Source organism: Capra hircus, chromosome 23 (assembly GCF_001704415.2).
Source record: "Capra hircus breed San Clemente chromosome 23, ASM170441v1, whole genome shotgun sequence".
Lineage (NCBI taxonomy): Eukaryota > Metazoa > Chordata > Mammalia > Artiodactyla > Bovidae > Capra > Capra hircus.
Genome location: NC_030830.1, coordinates 2,376,431 through 2,396,744, shown reverse-complemented (window position 1 = coordinate 2,396,744; position 20,314 = coordinate 2,376,431). Strand labels below are relative to the sequence as shown.

The following is a 20,314-nucleotide window of genomic DNA, read 5'->3' as shown; positions in this document are numbered from 1 at the left end:
GGTGACAGTGTACAGCCTTGAGGAACTTCTTTCCCAATTTGGAATCAGTCCATTGTTTCATGTTTGCTTCTGACTGTTGCTTCTTCACCTGCATACAGGTTTCTCAGGAGGCAGGTAAGGTGGCCTGGTATTCCCATCTACACAGAATTCTACACAGTTTGTTGTGATCCACACAGTTAAAAGGCTTTGGCATAGTCAATAAAGCAGAAATAGACGCTTTTCTGGAATTCTCTTATTTTTTTTCTATGACCCAGAAGATGTTGGCAACTTGACCTCTGGTTCCTCTGCCTTTTCTAAATCCAGCTTGAACATCTGGAAGTTCTTGGTTCACATACTATTGAGGCCTGGCTTGGAGAATTTTGAGCATTGCTTTGCTAGTGTGTGATATGGGTGCAATTGTGTGGTAGTTTGAACATTCTTTGGCATTGCCTTTCTTTGGGATTGGAATGAAAATTGATCTTTTCCAGTCCTGTGTCCACTGCTGGAATCAGACTGCCAGGTTCAAATCTTAGCATCTGCCACTAGAATAGCTTTTAAGCCTTGGGGAAGTTCCTAAGCTTAATGTGTCTCAGTTAACAATGCCCAGCTTATAAATATTTTCAGCGATTGAATGACAGGGATTGGCAACAGTGAGCACACCAAGGGTTAGCTTGTTTCATCATCCCTGTGACTTCTCCGGAAGGTCTCGTCCACTGGTACCTGGAGTTCACATTGTTTGACTGCATGATATACCGGATGGCTGGCAGCAACCCAAAGTCCACATGAGAAGAGAAGCAAAGAGTACAGCCACTGCTGCCTGCATCATGTATTTCCTAAACGCTTACTCTACGGTAGGCACTGTACTAGGTGACCTCTAGCACTGGACTGTCAGGTAAGAATTTAAGAACTGTCACTGTTTAACTGTGGACGAGGGTGTCTGCAAGGGTGGGGGGTGTGTGTTGTGTGCAGAAACAAGATTTTCCAATGTGTATTTTTTATGCTTTGTATTTTTTTTAGCAATTATATATTCCAAAGCATATGCTTGCTTTTAAGTGCCACACACAGGCAGTTCAGTCAGTCAATTCAGTCACTCAGTCATGTCCAACTCTTTGTGACCCCATGAACCACAGCACACCAGGCCTCCCTGTCCGTCACCAACTCCCGGAGTTTATCCAAACTCACGTCCATCGAGTCTGTGATGCCATCCAACCATCTCATCCTCTGTCGTCCCCGTCTCCTCCTGCCCTCAATCTTTCCCAGCATCAGGGTCTTTTCCAATGAGCCAGCTCTTCGGATCAGGTGGCCAAAGTATTGGAATTTCAGCTTCAACATCAGTCCTTCCAATGAACACCCAGGACTGATCTCGTTTGGGATGGGCTTGTTGGATCTCCTTGCAGTCCAAGGGACTCGCAAGAGTCTTCTCCCACACCACAGTTCAAAGGCATCAATTCTTTGGCACTCAGCTTTCTTTATAGTCCAACTCTCACATCCATACATGACCACTGGAAAAACCACAGCCTTGACTAGACGGACCTCTGTTGACAAAGTAATGTCTCTGCTTTTTAATATGCTGTCTAGGTTGGCCATAACTTTGCTTCCAAGGAGCAAGCGTCTTTTAATTTCATGCCTGCAGTCACCATCTGCAGTAATTTTGGAGCCCACAAAAATAAAGTCTGACACTGTTTCCCCATCTATTTGACGGGACCAGATGCCACGATCTTAGTTTTCTGAATGTTGAGCTTTAAGCCAACTTTTTCACTCTCCTCTTTCACGTTCATCAAGAGGTTTTTCATTCCTCTTCACTTTCTGCCATAAAGGTGGTGTCATCTGCATATCTGAGGTTACTGACATTTCTCCTGGCAATCTTGATTTCAGCTTATGCTTCTTCCAGTCCAGAGTTTCTCATGATGTACTCTGCATATAAGTTAATTAAGCAGGGTGACAATATACAGCCTTGACGTACTCCTTTTCCTATTTGGAACCAGTCTGTTCCAGTCCTAACTGTTGCTTCCTGACCTGCATATAGGTTTCTCAAGAGGCAGGTCAGGTGGTCTGGTATTCCCATCTCTTTCAGAATTTTCCACAGTTTATTGTGATCCACACAGTCAAAGGCTTTGGCATAGTCTGTAAAACAGGCAGTTCATGTTCCTTATATTAAGCGGCATTACTCTTCAATTGCACAAAGACTTCCAAGCTGATCGTCAGTCAAATAAAGGAACCGTTAACTAGGAGGGAGGGATGGAAGGGCGCGGTGAGCCGCAAAAGCGCAGGTTGCCGGTAGCCCTTGGCCGTGATGGGAGGAGGACTCTCGCGGGATTCTCAGAGATCTCGCGGGAATCTTGGAGGGCCTAGCAACCTGTCACGTGACTCCCGGGGCCGCCTGCGCTCCCCTACCGTTCGGACCGAGCAGCCACGTCGGGAAGGGGCCTGGCGAGGGTCACGCATGGTGCGTGCCCCGCCCCTCTTACGTAAGAGGGGCGTGACGAGGGCCGTGCGCGGTGCGTGTTCCGCCCCTCTCCCGGAGCCCGGATGAAGAGTAACGCCATTCGCGCCGGAGCGGCTGAGAGTTCTCGCGTTCGGCCCTTGGACGCTGGAGCGGCCGCGTTATGAGGTCCCTCCGCCGCCTGCTGCTGCTTCTCCTGCTGGTATTCCCCGCCACCCTCCTGCTCCGAGGCAGCCCAGGAGGTGAGGCTGGGCCGTGGGTCGAGGGGCTCGGCCTGGTGGGCGGGAGCCGCCGTGGGACCAGGCAGGCGTGAGGCCGGAGGCGGGCGCGGCGCCCGCCGGGTCGGGGTACCCCCTGGGCTGGGGTCTCCTAGTCGGCCTCGTTCGGCGGCCTCTGGGCCCCATCCCCGCCTCCGGCGCGCAGTGCGGCCCGGCGCGCCAGGCCCCGCCGCGGCCCGGTCCAGGCACGGAGGGGTCGGGGGCCTCGGGAGGCTCGGGCGCGCCGGGAGGCCCGGCTGGGCCGGGGCGAGGGGCGAGGGTGGCGGGGGCGGTGGGGGCGGTGGGGGCGGTGGGGGCGGCGGGCGGGCGGGCGGGCCGGAGCGCTCCGGGGCCGCTGACCGCCCGCGGCTGCCGCTCCGCCCCCTGCCCTGCCCTCCCCTCGGCGCTGAGCTGACGTGTCCCTGGCTTCCAGGCCCGGCGTCCTCCATTCATTTGCCGAAACCTGGGTGTTTTCGGGCCCAGCCGCCCGTCCTAGCCTCGTGTATCAGCGCAGCTGTCTGCGTCCCCTGGTGTCTTGGTTTCACCAAACCCCCCGTGCTCGTCTGCCAGTGCAGCCCTGCGCCCGGACGGGCTGAGGAATCCTTGGGCCTGTCCATTACTCCAGCCCTTCTTTTGCTCTTTTTTTGGTAACTTTTTTTGTTTGTTCCTTGGATGCATTGCCTAGTCCTGAAAAAAAATGTAGTCTATTTCATTATTTAGGTGTATTCCCCACAGTTTATCTTGTGTGACAGTGAATAACAGGATGATAAAAAAGTGGGGACTTGGCTTCTTGCCCTGATTCTGTCTTGAACTGCAGTTTTCTCCATGGAATTTAGCCTGATCGTATGATCGCTAGAATTCCTTTTATTCTGTAAGTTTTAAGCAAGCTGTGCGGCAAAATGAATGATAGTGACAGCCCTCCACGTGTTCTTTTTGCAAAGAAAAGTAAACTGACTGATTTCTGTTTAATGGATTGAAAACCAAGTGAAGAATTAACCACAGTTGTTAATTCATTTGCAGATTTAAGTAGGAATGCTTTTCCTTTAGGAATTGCTCTCCTGGTTGTTCTTTTTATTTTCTTGAGGAAAATTTGGTGATGGTATTTGTCTAGAATCTGGACTGTATTTTTTCTGGCTTTAGAACATTTTCTTAAGAAACATCAGTATCTGGGTATCTTTGATTTTTTTTTTTTTTGGTGCCTTAGGGTCTGTCTTTCGAAAGATGTTTTCTCTTAATTTTTCCAATAGAAGAGTGTTAGATTTTTTTTAAGGCACAAAGTTGTTACTGGTTAGCATAAAAATGTTTAATAAATGTTGGGTGAAAGCCATTTTATTTATTGAGAAGTCTTGAAATTTAAGTACAACTTTATTATGTCAGACCTAGATAGTCTTCCTACTAGTTTTATTTTAAATTATGAATGCACTGTTTCGGTTTGTTCAACAAGCATTAGAAGCTGACTTTGAGTTCATGAAGTTCAGTGTTAACATTTGACTTAAATCTTATCTGCGGTAAGAACTCAGGGAGGTGGAAAAGGCTTGAAATGCAGAGTCCTTAGTATTTACTCTTTCTTCTTGGTTTTACTGCGTGTGCACATGCTTCCTTTCTCTTTTCCCCCGCTATACTGAATTGCCACATCATCATTCTTTCTGAGAAGTGTTGGAAGAGTCTGTGAAATTTCTTCTGAGGGCCTTGCCTGAAAGAGATTTAATGTGACATGTATTTTTGCCTATAAACTTAGCATTTATAATTTTTTGGCATTATAGTTATGCTTAACTTTCACTATGATTTTTAAGTGTAGGGATTATAAGAAGTATCTTAGAACATGTTTGAAGCTGTATGCAAAAATAAATTCATGCTTTCTCAGTTCTCAACTCTGAAATTACCAATATAGTGTTTACTAAATCAAATGTATTTTATGAGAGCTAGTTTTTACCATAGATGTCATACAGATGTTTGTTCCTTGGGGTTATATGCTATGAAGTGTTAAGAGCATTGAGCTGTTGTGAACCTTAATAAACAGTTACTTGCCTAGATATTTAGATTGCTGTTTTCCTTTAGGCCTGGATTTTGTGGGTTTTTTTGGTTTGTTTTATATGGTTAATGATGGATTAAATTGTAGAGCTTTTTAGTTTTAAAACAAACTTACTTTGTTACTTTTAATATGTTTAACAAAATTGCCTGAATTTATTTATTTGGCCTTTACGGCATCTGTAGTTTCAGCAGTTCATTTTTCTAGCTGCTTTTTAAAGTTAAACAGCATTTCCCACTAAAATTAATGTGCAGTTGGTAAGATTAGCAGTTAGATAAGATCATCTGAATGTTGTGAGGTGCCTTGTAATTTGGCATCGCTTGAGTGGACTGGGAGATTGAGTTATTCTGAGGGAAAATTTTTGTTGCCTTTAGAAAAGGAAAAGTTGGTATTCCAGAGTAAAGGCTAACTGCTTGTTTCATGTTTTACTGTTAGGCTCATTGGCAGTGGCTCAGGATCTTACAGAAGATGAAGAAACGGTGGAAGATTCTATAATTGAAGATGAAGACGACGAAGCAGAGGTAGAAGAGGATGAGCCGACAGATCTGGTTAGTGCTGTGCTCGGTTTATTACATGTATCCAGGGTGTTTAGAATTCCTCCTTTCTATAGACAAATATGGTGTTAAACTGTTTGCCTTTAGAGGTTTGTGACTGGGATCAGAGTGGATTGAAGTTGGGAGAATGAGGCCAACTTCAATGAGTACTGAGGATAATTCCTTAGTACTTTTTGGCAGAAGGAAGGAGACATGAAACAGAACAGTCCAAGGTGACATGGACAGGAGTCTTTAAGGCAACTGAATAGGACCGCTGGACCAGTTGGTGGGTTTGGGACATACCCCGCTTAACTTTCCGACCTTGGGCAACTTACCTTTCTGGGTCTTACTTTCCTCTCCTCTCCTTTCTCCCTCAATAAGCAGTGTATCTGTGAGTTCCTACAGTGTGCCAGGCGCTGTTCTGGATTCCCTGGGTGAGCAAGCCAGGTAGCCTCTCTGTTCTCGCGGTCTTTGTGCTCTTGGACAGTGTGTATGCGTTTTGCTGCCAGGGGGTGAGGAGCATACAAAAAACAATGTGTGAGCTGTGTTCCATGAAGATTCCTCATAGAGAGGGGGCTTAGGAAAGATCGAGAAGTTGTCCAATTTTGAAGCTTTTACTGTATAATTACAGTAAGACAGCAGACTTATTGAGCTACAAGTAGGATGGTTGTGGCATGCTCCGAGCTGAGAGCTGGCGGGTGACGGTCAGGCAGAGTCAGGCATGACTCAGAAACTCACCCTTTCACTCCACTCCAGCTTATTTTCTCTCCCAGACTACTGTAATTTATCCTAGGGAGAATCTTTTAACCACTCTCAAACTCCAAAATCAGTTTCTCTTTGAAGTCGTCACAACAGTGTGGTCTTTGATGTCAGAACGTGAAGGCCATCAGTGTGAACTCTGTCAAATAGAACCTGAGTTCTTCTGAATATATTACTAAGCATCTTGTCTGCGTCTTTCCTTTCAGAGAGTTGTTTTTACTCTCCTCTAGGGTGGGCCCTCCCCCCTTCTCCCTGTCTGGTCCAGTGGGATCTTGCTTATTACCCTCTTTCTTCCTGTGGCTTCAAGCGTTGATTCTTCTTGGTGACTTACTTCTGTTAAGGTCCAGACGTGCCCACACGCCTCCACTTGGTGTTCACCTTAAGTTGGTACAGGTTTCCTTTTTACCAGCGCAGTTCTTAGAAGAGTGCTTTGTACAGCTCTCTCTTCTGCTCATTTCCCATTCGTTCTCACAGTGGTCGGTCAGCTCCCACGAATCTCGTGAACCTTCTTGCTGCGGTGCCAGTGGCCTGATGGCCGGGTTCCTGGCCTGGTCTCTGCCCTGAGCGCCCCTCCTTGCTGGCCTTGTGGCCCTTCCGGGTTTTCTTGGTGCTGCCGCCACTGCCTCCTCACTCCTTAATGCTCATGACCCCCGTGGTCAGGTCGTAGGGTGATTCTCTCGCTTCTCAAGTGTCTCCTTTTCCCTGCATTTGACAGTTTCTGATTCCTGCCTTCTCTTAAGCATATGAGGTGGGTGTGGAGAAATTTTAAAATGTAAGATAGTTTTTGCTCTGTTGACCTTTTTAAAACAACGTTATTGCAATATAATTTACACATCATGATACTTTCTCATTTTAAGCATACGATTCAGTGATTAGTAAATGTTCTGAGTCGTGCAAATTTAATTGAATTTCAGGACATCTCCACCTCATTATGGGGCTTCCCTGGTGGCTCACAGGGTAAAGTGTTTGCCTGCAATGCAGGAGACCTGGGTTTGATTCCTGAGTCAAGAACATCCCCTGGAGAAGGAAATGGCAACCCACTCCAGTATGCTTGCCTGGAAAGTCCCATGGACAGAGAAGCCTGGTAGACTACAATCCATGGGATCGCAAAAAGTTGGACACGACTGAGCGATTGCTTGCTGGCCACCTCATTATTTCCCTGGTCATGATTTTTTAAAGACCGTTTCTTCCAAGTGGTGTGCCGACTTCTCGCAGGGAGGTCGTTCTGTAAATTGGGATGGAATGACTCATAACCAGGCCTGGAGCAGGGGTGGCAGAAGGAGCCTGCGGGCCCGTGCCAGCGTGCCGCCTCCTCCGTGTTGGCTCTGGCTGCTCACCTCCTCTGCCTGCGGCTGCATGCTCATGGGGGAGACCTCGTGGTTCCCAAAGCTGAAAGGGTTTGATGTCTGAGTCTTCAGACCGGCCCCTCCTTTCCCCTTTGTTGGGGAGGGAATTGAAGACTGTGTTTGAGACTTCTTTTCTTGGAAAGTAGTATTCCTGGCATTTAAGGGGAAAAATTAATACTGTCCATTTTAACTAGAAATTATATGTCCTTTTGAAAAATACGGTTTTCAAAGTTTCAGACTTTATAGACAACTTACCCACTTGGGCTCTAGAACCTTGCAGTTCAGAGTGTAGTCTAAATACCAGCTTCATGGGCATTTGCTGGATCCTTGTTAGAAATACAGACTCTCAGGCTTCACTCTCAGTTACAGTTGCAAAATCCCTGGGGGATCTATATGCACGTAACTGTTCATTCCACTACTGATCTCAGCACAGCCTTGGAGATGCAGTATACTAATATATTGTCCCAAATCCAGTGAAGCCACTCTTCTTAAATGATGCTGTGCTTTTCCCCGTAGTAATCCGTTTTCAACATTTCTTTTAGGCTGAAGATAAAGAGGAAGATGATGTATCAGGTGAACCTGAAGCTTCACCAAGTGCAGATACGACCATCCTGTTTGTGAAAGGAGAAGGTGAGCAGGGATTGTGGTTGTAATTCAGATACAGAAGTTTTTTAAATGACAAGCTCACTTTTCGGGGTAGCATTAATAATGATAAAGATCTTTATTTCTGCAAATATAGTGCAGACACACTTTGGGGAAAAAAACCTGCATATATATGTATGAATACCTATATCTGTAAAGTATCATTTCTGGCTTTGAAACTAAGTGAAGTGAAGTTGCTCAGTCATGTCCAACTGTGCGACACCATGGACTGCAGCCTACCAGGCTCCTCCGTCCATGGGATTCTCCAGGCAAGAACACTGGAGTGGGTTGCCTTTTCCTTCTCCAGGGAATCTTCCTGACCCAGGGATCGAACCCAGGTCTCCCACATTGCAGGCAGATGCTTTAACCTCTGAGCCACCAGGGAAGGGGAAAGTAAATACTATCCATTTTAACTAGAAATTAAATGTCCCCTTGAAAGATACTGTCTTTAAACTTTATCCAAACTGCCACAGTAAAATTAACATTCATATTTTGAGTGTAAATACTAGTGAAATACTAAATCTTTTTTTAATTAAAGCTTGTGTTGCATTAGAAGAATATAAATGGCTAACATTTATTGAGAGCCGATGTTTTGAGTATTTTGTGTGTGTTACTGAATCCTAATAGGAACCCCGAGAGAGAGTTGTTGAACTGATTGAGAGATCACTGCTTGCTCAAGGTCACTGTCTCAGTAAACAGGCTGTGAAGATGGTTTAGACTCAGGTCCATCTGGCCCCAGAACTTGTGCTTCAGTGGATGAGTAGCTCTGTAGATGATTATTGAATACTTACTATTGGAGAGTATTCATTTGAGGGGCCTTCTCAAGCTCTCTGTTTTATTCCTGTGTACGTTCAGCTCTGTGTCTACAGAAAATGTGATTTGATTGAGAGGTTTTTGCTTTCCTAGTTGCATCTTTGTAGCTGCCTCCGTGGGTCTTGACCTTCAGATCTGCATTCTGAGTAACTGCCTAAAGTAGATAAGGGTGTTGTTTTTTTTTTTTTTTAAACGTCTGACAGATGTTACAGTTTGCAGGTGAATCTCAGGCGTCCCCTCCCTGTCGCTCTCCTGCCCACCGTTCGCACAGCCAGCAGAGCCTGAGCTCGGCACCGCTGGTGAGCTCAGCACCGCGCCCAGCCGCCCTGGGGGCCCTGACTGCTGAGCACAGCGCCCGCTGCTCCTGGTGGCTTGGCAGCAGCCGGGGCTCCAGTCGAGGCGCTCAGTTGAGCTCTTCAGTTGGAGCACTGGCGTGTCGACTAGGGTTTCAGCTTACACACAGCCTCCAGCCAGCTGCTGGAGCACGGCTGGAACGTTTTCCTGAAACAGGTTCCGAAACCAAGTCCATGCACAGCAGGCAGGAACGGGCCTCAGAATCCATTTGTAATGTCTGAGTCTTTTGCGCCCTTCAAATGTTTTCTAACCTTCCTGTCTCTTTTTTTGTTTCGTAGATTTTCCAGCAAATAACATTGTGAAGTTCCTGGTAGGCTTTACAAACAAGGGTACAGAAGACTTTATTGTCGAGTCTCTCGACGCCTCATTCCGTTACCCTCAGGACTACCAGTTTTATATCCAGAATTTCACCGCTCTTCCTCTGAACACGGTCGTGCCGCCCCAGAGACAGGCAACCTTTGAGTACTCCTTCATCCCCGCAGAGCCCATGGGGGGCCGGCCCTTCGGTCTGGTCATCAACCTGAACTACAAGGATTTGAACGTAAGGCCCTCCTTAAGTTAGGGGCGCATGAGGACAGTTGACGTCTAAGTGCTATTGTGTTTATTCATTCGAGTGCCTGTTTGGTGGTTGAAGTTGATGGGCAGCGGGCAGGCAAAGGTTGGTTACCCACATCTCTGTCTTCGAGTTTGTAAGGCAGTGGGCCAGAGGAGTGTAAACAGATCATGGCGTGACAAGTGCTGCGTCCTGGAGACGAGTGAGTGAGGGCTACGAAAGTTCTAGAAAAGAGTGGAACCCACTGCCTCTTCAGGTGTTCATACATGCTAAGTCGTCTTTGTGCTTTTTGTCGCTTGCGTTTTGCCCACTTTACTACTGCTCTGTGTGAGATTTAAGGACTTCCTGTGACTATTTTTATGTCATTTTATACGCTCATAAAATACAACTGAATATTTTTAGAATAGTAAAAAGGCTTACGGTTTATGAGACCCAGGTAGCCTCTCGGGTGCCTCTCAGATACTTTACTCCACAGTGTAGGTGTGGCCAGTGAGTGAATGAGAGAAGCCCACTAGGATTTTGCTGCTGGGAGCTGACCTCTAGATACCAGCTGTTATGTCCTCCTCCAGTTGAGAGCACATCTAAAAAGCTTTCAGGAAAGGAAATGTCATCCTTTCTGGAAAGCTTATTGAACCTTTTCATCACCCTAGTGTCACTGTGTTCATCTTATGTCTGCGTCAGATTTCTGATGCTGCCATTAAGTTTTCCTTTTTTGGTTTTTTAAAACTACTTGGTAGAATGTGGGAAAGATTTTTCCATCTTTTTTTTTTTTTTAAAGCTTCGCCTCCCGGGCTTGTGTGATCTCAGTTCCCTGACCAGGCTTGAACCTGGGCCTCGGCATTGAGAGTGCCGAGTTGTAACCATTGTACTGCCAGAAATTCCCCTTCCTTATTTTCAAAGCAATGTACTAAGTTTCCTCACCGTTATAGCTTAGTAGCCTGAAGGATTATGTATTTCATCTTGTTTTTAAGCAGAATTAAACTTCATCCAAAAGCATGGCTGTAGATTCAGTTCTGTTTGGCTGTCTGTGTCATCTTGGTTAGCTAATTGAAAGACCTTGAAAGAAGACTTAAACCATTACAGTTCAACAGTAAATAGTGACAGTTTGAAAAAGTATTACCTCAGTGCTTCACACAGAACACGGAGCACAGCTGTGTGTTGTCCCAGTGAGTCTCTCATCTTGGAAAACTGGAATTGTGTTGAGCTGACAAAAGTATTTCGAGACCACCAGAGAAAAAGATTTTGATACTGTGAGTGTCACTGACCGTTTGATGTAAATTGATTTCCAACCCATTGTCAGTATGGACTGGACTTTTGCTCAAGTCTAGTTGTTAAAACAAGGTTCTGCTGCAGAATGCCCATTCCATGCCTTTGCTTTCTTGTTTGAAGGGTTACATACAGCAGAAGCCAGGGCTTCTAGCTGAAGAGTGTTCTGTGTTCTCTGCTTCTTTCTGTATATTCACTTCCCTGGTTTCTCACACATCATCCCACCCCCCTCAAAGAAAGTGGACAATTTTAGCAAAGTTGGAGTCATTCTTTGTTTTGTAGGACAAAGTAACGTCATAATGTTGAGTCCCTGACATTGAGTTAATACACTTATGTATAATTCTGTTAAGTCTTAGGATATCGTAAGTGATGAGAGAGCTGTAGTGTATGTTAGGATGACAATTTGAAGAAATTTTGTAAGCTTTCATTCTTCCAGTGCATTTCAGATTTTTGTGATTTATTTTTTCTTAACAGGGCAATGTTTTCCAAGATGCTGTCTTCAATCAAACAGTTACAATTATTGAGAGAGAAGATGGGTTAGATGGAGAAACGTAAGTGAATTTTGCCAGATGTAGATTTTGGTCTCAGAAGGCAGGACTGGGAGGCTCGTGTCTGTCATCCTGGTGTTTCATGGTGAAAATGGAGCCTGCTGTGGATGGGTTGAAATCTTGACCACTTAACTCCACACTTTAGATGATTCTCACAACAATGATTAATAACAACACGTTAGGAAAGGTAGTTAAAACCAACAAAAGTTGATTTAGAAAGACAGTTCACTTTTCGTCCTTCCTGTCTTTAAGTTGTTTTAGTCACAAGCCTGATGGAAGTTGCATGCCTCCAAAATTGCTACTGCAAATATGTTAGGGGATTTTTATCTTGAAAAGTGTATTCATTGTGAATACCGAATCATTTTTCAGCATATACTTATGATTCACAAAGAGTAGTTTTTAAATAAAATCGTGCAAAATCTGATCTTTGAGGAACAAAACCTAATGCAGTTATTTTAACTGAGCTTAGAATATAACAAATTATGAAGTAATTCATTGTAGATCACATTCCTTTTGGCAGAGTAGGAGGGAGACTAATTGACATTAAAGATAAAGGTAAATTCATGAAACTATTACCTTCATCTTAGTTGAATTTAAAATATTTTACTCTTTTTTCCCCCACAAGTTGTTTGGAAAACACACGTTGTGTTAGAATTCTCATTGCAGTTGCCTCCCAGGTCTTCTGAGTTGAAGCGAGACTGTAGTTTTGATTAGCTGCGGTATTTCTTAGGAACTGAAGCGAGTTTCTGTCTTCTCCTTTGGCATCAGCATATTTATGTACATGTTCCTGGCGGGTCTCGGGCTGCTGGTTGTCGTTGGCCTTCACCAGCTCCTGGAGTCTAGAAAGGTAAACGCGCGTGACCTAAGCCACTCCCATCCCGGGTCTTCCGAGGTCGGCCCGGTGCCAAGGACAGTCGCCATGTTTGTGCTTGCTTGCTCTCACTGTGGGTTTATAGATTTACAGGTCTGTTACAGCTTTTTAGAATGAAGCTTGAAGATGAGACCTTGGGGGTATGTTTGGGTTTGTTCAGAATTTTCTGCCACATGCAGTTAATGGATATGTTATTTTACTTATTAGCCATGCAGCTTATTCTTGATCATAGGGCTGATTTCTAATTAGCACTTAAATGAGTCTTGGTTTGAAAAAGAAAGTGAAATTGGCCGAATTCTGCTCTTGCTAGAGAAGTGACGTCAGTGTTGAAGGCCCTCGTTTGGTCATGGTCTCCCAGCTTTGAACGCGGTGGTTAATTCTTCCCCTGCGTCCTCATCTCCCTCGCCTCCCCCAGCCGCCAAACAAAAGCCCCCAAACGGAATAATCCGTACTGTTCCTTTCAGTATGTAACATGGTTTGTGTCAAATATATTGATGTCCACTGGCTCCAAACAATTGCTAGATATTTTGGTTAATCATTATTTATTAAGCAATAAGTCAGGCAGTTAAATCTCTGATATTGGTAGTACATGTTAAGTCATTATCTTTTAAAGAGAAATAGTGCTTAAACGTTAATTTCCATCACTTTCATTATCTCATTTTCATAAAATCATCAGCATTTTTGTATAAACTTCTGTATTAGGGATAAACCATTTTTTTCAGTTGTCTTTCTGTGTATTCAGATCCAGTTTTCAGACTGTGTAATTAATAATTCGGTTTCTTATGTAAATAACTAGATGGGGTTTCACTATTTTTTAAAGAATAGGATTGAAGAGAAGAGTTATGTCTCTTTTCTTTCTTGCAGTTTTGCGGCGTATACTCACGGAACAGAGTTTGAGGCTGTTAGCTTAACTGAGATTGCCTGTGTTTGTTTTATTTATACCAGCTATTTAAGTGTATTTAGATACAATGCAGGAATCTGCATGCAACATTTCAGTAATTATCCCACATTTTATTGAATGTGAAAATAAATTTATTCTTAAGATTTCCAAAATGAGAAAAATCACTGTATAAATAGTTCTTACTTGGTCTACTGGTTGTATTAACATATGGAGCTTTAGAGCAGAGGAAAAAGTCTTTAATGACTGGAAATAAATAATTGTGAAGATTTATTCCTTATTCCTTATTCTTGCTGTGGACATGGTTTCCCCTAGTTAAAAAAATAATTGAGGAATATGTTTTAGAACTAGAAGAGAACATGTTTACCTATTAAGATATTTAAGCAGGTAGCTTGATAGAGGTCTTTTTTAAATCACAGTAATAAAACACTATAATGGAGCTCCTATAACGTGATATTTTTATGTTCTCTCAGCGCAAGAGGCCCATTCAGAAGGTAGAGATGGGAACCTCAAGTCAAAATGACGTTGACATGAGCTGGATTCCTCAGGAAACTCTGAACCAGATCAGTAAGTACTCAAACTTGGCTGGAAATTTTTCTCTTAAATGGAAGTAAGTGTCTTAGATTTAGCAAAAAAAAAAAATGCCTGGTTGATGCTACCTAGCACTTACCTTTTCATTACTTCTAGAGTCTGATATGATTAATGAATGCTTTACGTTTTTTCTGTGTACTGTGTTTATACTTTAATTTAGAAATGTTTCAGCATCTGCAGTTTGTGTACAGATGTGTGAGTTCTCTATATCCCTAACCTTTCCCTGTCTTTTTTTTCTTTCCTGTTGCTTCAGTGCAGAGTAGAAGAGGTGAGGCAATTAATTTTTTTAATGGTATTTGATGTAGTATTGAGAGCTCTTGTGCAGCATGTGAATGCCTTATAATAAGTTTAATGAATGACAGTTTTCTACCACTGTTTATTAGAAAACGAACTGCCAGCTACCACTGTATTTGAAAGAATAAACCTATCATACTGCTTGATAGTTTAATATAATTCCAGTTTTTATTATATATGCAGTTGGTGAAACACTAGTATTTACAGAAGAATGTAGTGTTTTGTTTTTTTTTTTTTTCTCTCTCTCTCCAGTGGTAAGTGGACTTTTTAAAAAACATTATAAAAGCAGTATGACCTCATTTTTTAAGGTGAAGACTTTCATGTCACCTGCTGGCTCCACCAGTCCCACTTTGCATGAGTTGCTGGTGTTCACGTGTTACTCTAGGCGGTTTCTACACGCGCGTTGCTGCACGCCTGCTGCTCCTGTGTCTGTGTTCACAGACGGGCTCGTGTGGCACACGGTTCTGCATCCTGAGCTCTTGTGCCTTGGGTGTCTGTCTGTGGTGATCACTTACGTACTTACCTCGTTTTTACCGACCATATAGTATTCTTTTACAGTTCTTTTATATAAATGTGTTAGGATTGATTAAGCCTGTTCTGTGTTGAAGGATAGAACAATTTCTGTTTCCAGGTTTTTTTTGATCTTAAAATTAATCCTCCAATGAATATTCTTATATATAAGATGATGGGATAATTTTCAAAATTGAGATGTAGTTGACATGTAATGTTAGTTTTGCACGTACACCATAATGAGTTGACATTTGTGAAGTGATCATGTCACCGAGTCAGCACCGTCCCACACAGGTGTTTTCTCGTGATGGGATGAGACCCTTTTAAGGTCTGTTCTCTTAGCCGTGTTCAGGTGGCAGCCCAGTATCGTTTAACTGTAATTGCCTTTCGTGTATCAGATCCTTGTGACTTACAACTGGAAGTTTGTACCATTTGGCCCCAGACTCCTATTTTGCCCACTCTCCTACCCAGGATAATTTCCTAAAGGTAGAGTAGCTAGGTCTCAGCGTATGTGTCTCTCTGTGGAAAGTGTTCCAGTTCCCTCCCCAAAGGTAGTGTTCTCAGCAGGGTATGATATTTCCTGTTTCTCTTCTCTCTTACTAATCATGCTCTAGTGTTACCTCATGTGTTAATCTAGCAGTATGCTATGGAATGGTACTTATTTTTCATTTACAGTTAAGAATGAGGCTTGGCTTCAGGCATCATGATTGGGCACTGCGTTTGGGTTTTGTCGGGTGGGGGAGTGGTGAGGCGGTGCTTTTCCTTTGGAGACGGAGAAACATCATATATGTATCAGTTTTCTTTGCCGAAATGAAACACCGCTTTCTGGGCTTTTGCGGCGTTTGGAGCCACTTTCCCCAAAGCTGGATGACTCCAGGCCGTTCTCTGGTTCATGTTTCTGCTGCTTAGCTGATGGCCAGACAGGTGGGTGGGCAAGGTTTTAGATTCACTGTTAAAGGTAAGCTGGATTGGGCTGTTCTACTGATGGAGTAAAGTTCTCTTGTTGAACAAATAGGGTTTGCAGCTTCTTAGAGACTTTTATCGTGTATTTCTGTGTTTAAAACTCTGCTGCAGGGGTTGACATTGGGAGTCAGTTATGACCATTTCATATCTATAGTAACAGCTGTGTCCATGTAAATGGCTGATTCTGAAGTATTGTTGTTGGTGGGGGTGGTGAACACTAATTAATTAGCTATTACTTACTTTTAAAAATAAAATAGAGGTGGAAAAGGCAGTTAATTCATAGTCTGGCCTTTTTGAAAACCTGGTGAAAGTTCTGGGCTTTCTCCACCGGAAGGTGCGTCTGTGCTTGCTGTCAGGCACCGATTCCTGGAGCCCCTCATCACCAACCTGCCGCCAAAGCACAGAGGCCAGTTCTCCTGTGACACTTCGGGCGCTTAATTCTTAAGTACAGTCTTTAAAAAAGAATTTTTAGCTTGTAAATATTCTTTGTAAACATTTACTATGTGTTTTTTATACTGGAAAGATACTTATAATTTGTAACTTACTCCATAAAGAACTTACATTCCTAATAGGTTAGGTGCTCCTAGAAAATGAAAAGGACCATAGTCAGAGAGAAGACAATCTTTTACTTTTTAAATAAACTTCAAGATGACTCCTATTGGATGAAAGTGAAAGGAACGCCACCAGGTTGTGTTGGTTTAATAGACCACACTGAGACTGATGTAAGAGGGAAGGTGAAATACTGCTTTCTGTGTAGAACAGTCTTAATACTGATACCTGCATAATTTCCTCTAACCTGCCGCTCATTTCGGGTAAATTTGTGAAACTGCTGAAAATTGTGCCAAGTGCATGCTGTGTTTGTAAATACTGTCTTTAGTTTGTAACCAGTATCAATTGTTTATGCTGTTTGTAAAGACTGTCCTTTTGCAGGTATAAACATGCTCAGCTGTAGACTTTAGGAAGACTTTGCAATATCACTGTGACCAAGATTAGATCTTTTCCTGCCCTAGTTGCAAAAAGTTTTAATGGACAGACATAATGTCATATCAGTTTCAGGCATATAACTAATGATAGATGTTTGTATGCACTGGGAAATGGTCACTGCAGTAAGCCTTGTTACCATCTGTCACCATACAAAATTACCCATAAAAGTTTGTGTGTGTGATGATGACCTGTAAGATTTACTTAGCAGCTGATAAGTATGTAGACTTTCATTTTGAGTTAACCTCTTAAAGGATTATTTGAAAGTTTAGTTTAAAAATCTGTACTGGATAAGAGACACTTTTTGTTGATGGTCTTATTCATGTGTGTGATTTTTTGAACTAAATGGTAAAATTGAAGAAAAATGCTATTGAATTTAACACATTTATATAGTCAGGCAAGTTAAAACTTTCTCTTTTCTTCCAGATAAAGCTTCACCAAGAAGGTTGCCCAGGAAACGGGCACAGAAGAGATCGGTGGGATCTGATGAGTAAATGTTCCTTTGTGCAACAATTCAGTCTTTACCTAACCCGCCCTAATGTTTTTCGGCCTGATGGGAATTAGTGCAGAGAAGCCATATCACCAGAGAAGGCGGCTACTGCTTATGTGTGGACGGAGCAATCAGAGTCTGTGGCGATCATATTGCTGAAAATGCACTGCATTTATTTTTCTAAAGTAACAAATTTGGTTTTTTTAAAACCTTTTAAATCTATGTGTGTGCGTGTGTGTGTATGTGAGCAGTTGGTCTTAGCAGAATCGTTGCTGGCCTGCCTGAAGCAGCCTTCAGAATACTAAACGTGTGCACGGTCTCCTTTTGGGCATGTGCTGACGTTTTCTCCCCGCAACTCAACGCTTGCCCAGTGTGATTGTAGAGGTCCTGCCTTGGACTGTTCACAGTTGTTTCTTGTTTAGAATAGCTCACATCCCAACTGATGGCACAGATGTGCGTGGTTTGCTGTTTTACGGCTGGTGTTCTGAAGGCGCAAGCAGGAGCGGCTGCTTTTAGCAGTAACGTTGTTGGGCGTTTTGCTGCCGTTGGCCTTAATGCGCACCTTCGGGACCTTCCCCAGTGAGTTAGGAACCTGGGGACCTCTAGCACCAAAATTGTGAAACCTGAAAATTCTGGTTTTGATCCATAAAACCAATGTCACTGTCTTAAAAAAAAAAAAAGAAAATAGTACATTTGTGGAAACTGAGTTCTTGTCCATTGTTCTATTTCTGACCCAAGAGATAGCTGTGGAATGACTTGAGACCACTCGGGTTTTGTTTTCTTTTTCCTAAGAGATCATTTTTCTCAACGGAAACGTCTTGCTTAAGAATCGTTGCCTTAGTCTACAGACTAAGCAAAGTTCTAGTAAGAGTTGGATAATTTTTAATGGTTAACCAGTTGTTTTCTATCTAATCTTTGGGGTGTTTTGGTTATTGATTTTTTTTTTAAGTTAATCTGAAAAACTCCAAAATCTTAAGCACTTAGAATCTCAAAACCAAAATGAATTGGACTTCATAAAATTCCTCTTAGTTCTCCTTGCCCTCGATGGTAAATTAAGTTTGACGTTGTCAGACTGGATAAGTACTAGAGTAATATAGTATGAACAAATAAGAGGCTTTTCCCCTCTGTCTTTAAGCCATATTCTTCCACATATATTTTGTAAGGAAATGGTAAATGAAGTTTTAGTAGCTGTTTTACTCCTTATCTGTCTTCATTATAATGAACTTAATCCCTCTTTATTATAATTCCCCCTACACTCATGCTCACACAAGAAAATAACAGAAATGAAAAATCTTTCCAAGTTGCTTAAGTATTTAAACATCTGAGCCAAAGCTGACGTCAAGGAAATGAGTGACTGTATAGCTGTGAACCGCTTTGCGAGCGGGGCTGAGGTGTCGGATTAACTGCATTGGCTATGCTGAGCTGTGACTTTTCTGTGCCTGTGAAACAGTGTTTGAGTTTTTAATTGGGCTGTACGATCAATAGTTTACTTTGGAAAAGCTCTGTGAGCTCTAAGAAACTGCATGGTTTTTACTTTGATGTAGTATAGAAGACCCTCCACCTTCGGAAGGAACGTATTTCAAAACATTTTTGTGAATGTCCCAGGTTTGTGAAATTACAGGGATATAATGAAGTGAGGTGTAATACAAAATTCAGTGACTTCTACGGAGCATTTTATTGAATTCCTGGTGATACTTAGGCAGCGGCAAAGCCAGGCCCGGTTACGGGTGCCGGGCCTCTGACTCTTGAGTAACCTGCCTTATGTACTAGCCCTTCCACTTCTGAGGTCCAAATTAGCGCACGGAAATCATCTGTCATGTTTTATTTTCTTAGCATAGGTTGAGAACACTTGAAAATTCTTAAATCCTCAGATGCCAGGGGTCTCTGTAGCGTCAGTGTTTAGCAGAAACTAACTCCATAATGAATGGAATTCAATTCCACACATGGTTTGTTCAAGCACACTTAATAAGTAGCCTGTTTTTTTAAATGTCTTTTTAAAATGTAAATATTTGGATGACGCTTTTGTTTGTTTTGATATATTAATTTGCTGCACCAACCATGGTTTCAGAATTCACCTTTTGAACACCTTGGTTCCAGAGTCTGTAAAATGAACTGAGAGTCTTGTGTATCGAGCCTGTCACTGGGACTTGTGAGAGTAACCTGTTGATAAAGCATGGATCTCGCCTCACGTGTGCAGCTTATTTCACGGTCTGACTAAAGGGACTTGAGAGACTTCCTCTCCCATGAACTCCGAGGTAGACGCCTGCAGAAAGGAGAAGTCAGAAGGGAAGGACCATTGACTTTAGTTTTTAATTTTAAGTAAACGTAAGAAAATAGTCACTTTGATAGGAGAAAAAGGCACATTTAGATCTTAAAAAATTAAAAAGCCCCTGCCCTAAAGGCGTGCTTGCTTTCACAAGCCTGGAGCTGCGTTTCGGCTCTGTGGGGAAGCTGGAGTGGGGTGACCCCGGAGCCCTTCCTTAAGGACTGGTGGTGTTCCAGAGGAGCAGGCGTGGATAAGCGTGACGCGTGCGGATCAGTGATCCCCCTTCCCTCGGCATGAGGGAAGGCTTATTTAGCTAGTGCGTTTAAGTGAAGTGATTTTCCTTAACCAATGAACTTGGCAGTACACATCATTTCTACAGGATTTTGCTAAATTACACCCTTCCATTTAAAGACATTTCCAGATGTGAAGTAGTTTATCAGAGTTTTGGACAGCATCATTTATAACTGTAAAACCAGTAAATTCATTCTAATTTTGTTAAGTAAAATCCTGCTTTTCTTTGGACTAGCACCCCCAGCTTAGTGAAGAGCAGCCTGACGCATAAATAAGGCCCTGCTTGTCTAGGGAGTGTTCTAGGTCCTGTTGTCAAGCTGATCTGTATCGGTAAGATCGTCATCCTTCCAAGAGAGCAGGCAGAAGTAGCAAAATTTGGGGCCTGACTTGCCAGCATCTGAATAATGTCTTCAGGATTCCTATGATTTTATCCTTTTACACAAAAGGCTGGACTTTAACAGTAGTTAATTACATAATCTGAAGTTTCAGACTTTGGAATCATGTAGGAATATGACTTCCCTGGTGGCTCAGCTGGTAAAGAATCTGCCTGCAATGTGGGAGACCTGGGTTCCATCCCGGGGTTGGGAAGATCTCCTGGAGGAGGGAAAGGCTACCCACTCCAGTATTCTGGCCGGGA

The 20,314-nt window shown here is 43.1% G+C and overlaps 1 protein-coding gene across 2 annotated transcripts; it reads left to right on the top strand.

Moving 5' to 3' along the window:
• SSR1 (signal sequence receptor subunit 1) lies at positions 2,459-19,308 on the top strand. Of its 2 annotated transcripts, XM_018038989.1 has the most exons (9): positions 2,459-2,664; positions 5,144-5,256; positions 7,889-7,976; positions 9,434-9,696; positions 11,449-11,525; positions 12,291-12,369; positions 13,765-13,858; positions 14,136-14,150; positions 17,057-19,308. In XM_018038989.1, exons 1-9 carry the CDS (start codon positions 2,586-2,588, stop codon positions 17,122-17,124), a joined length of 876 nt encoding a protein of 291 aa, XP_017894478.1. In that variant the 5' UTR covers positions 2,459-2,585; the 3' UTR covers positions 17,125-19,308. The 2 variants fall into 2 exon arrangements, with proteins under 2 accessions (XP_017894478.1, XP_017894479.1); XM_018038990.1 differs by lacking the exon at positions 14,136-14,150 and having other exon boundaries at positions 2,463-2,664.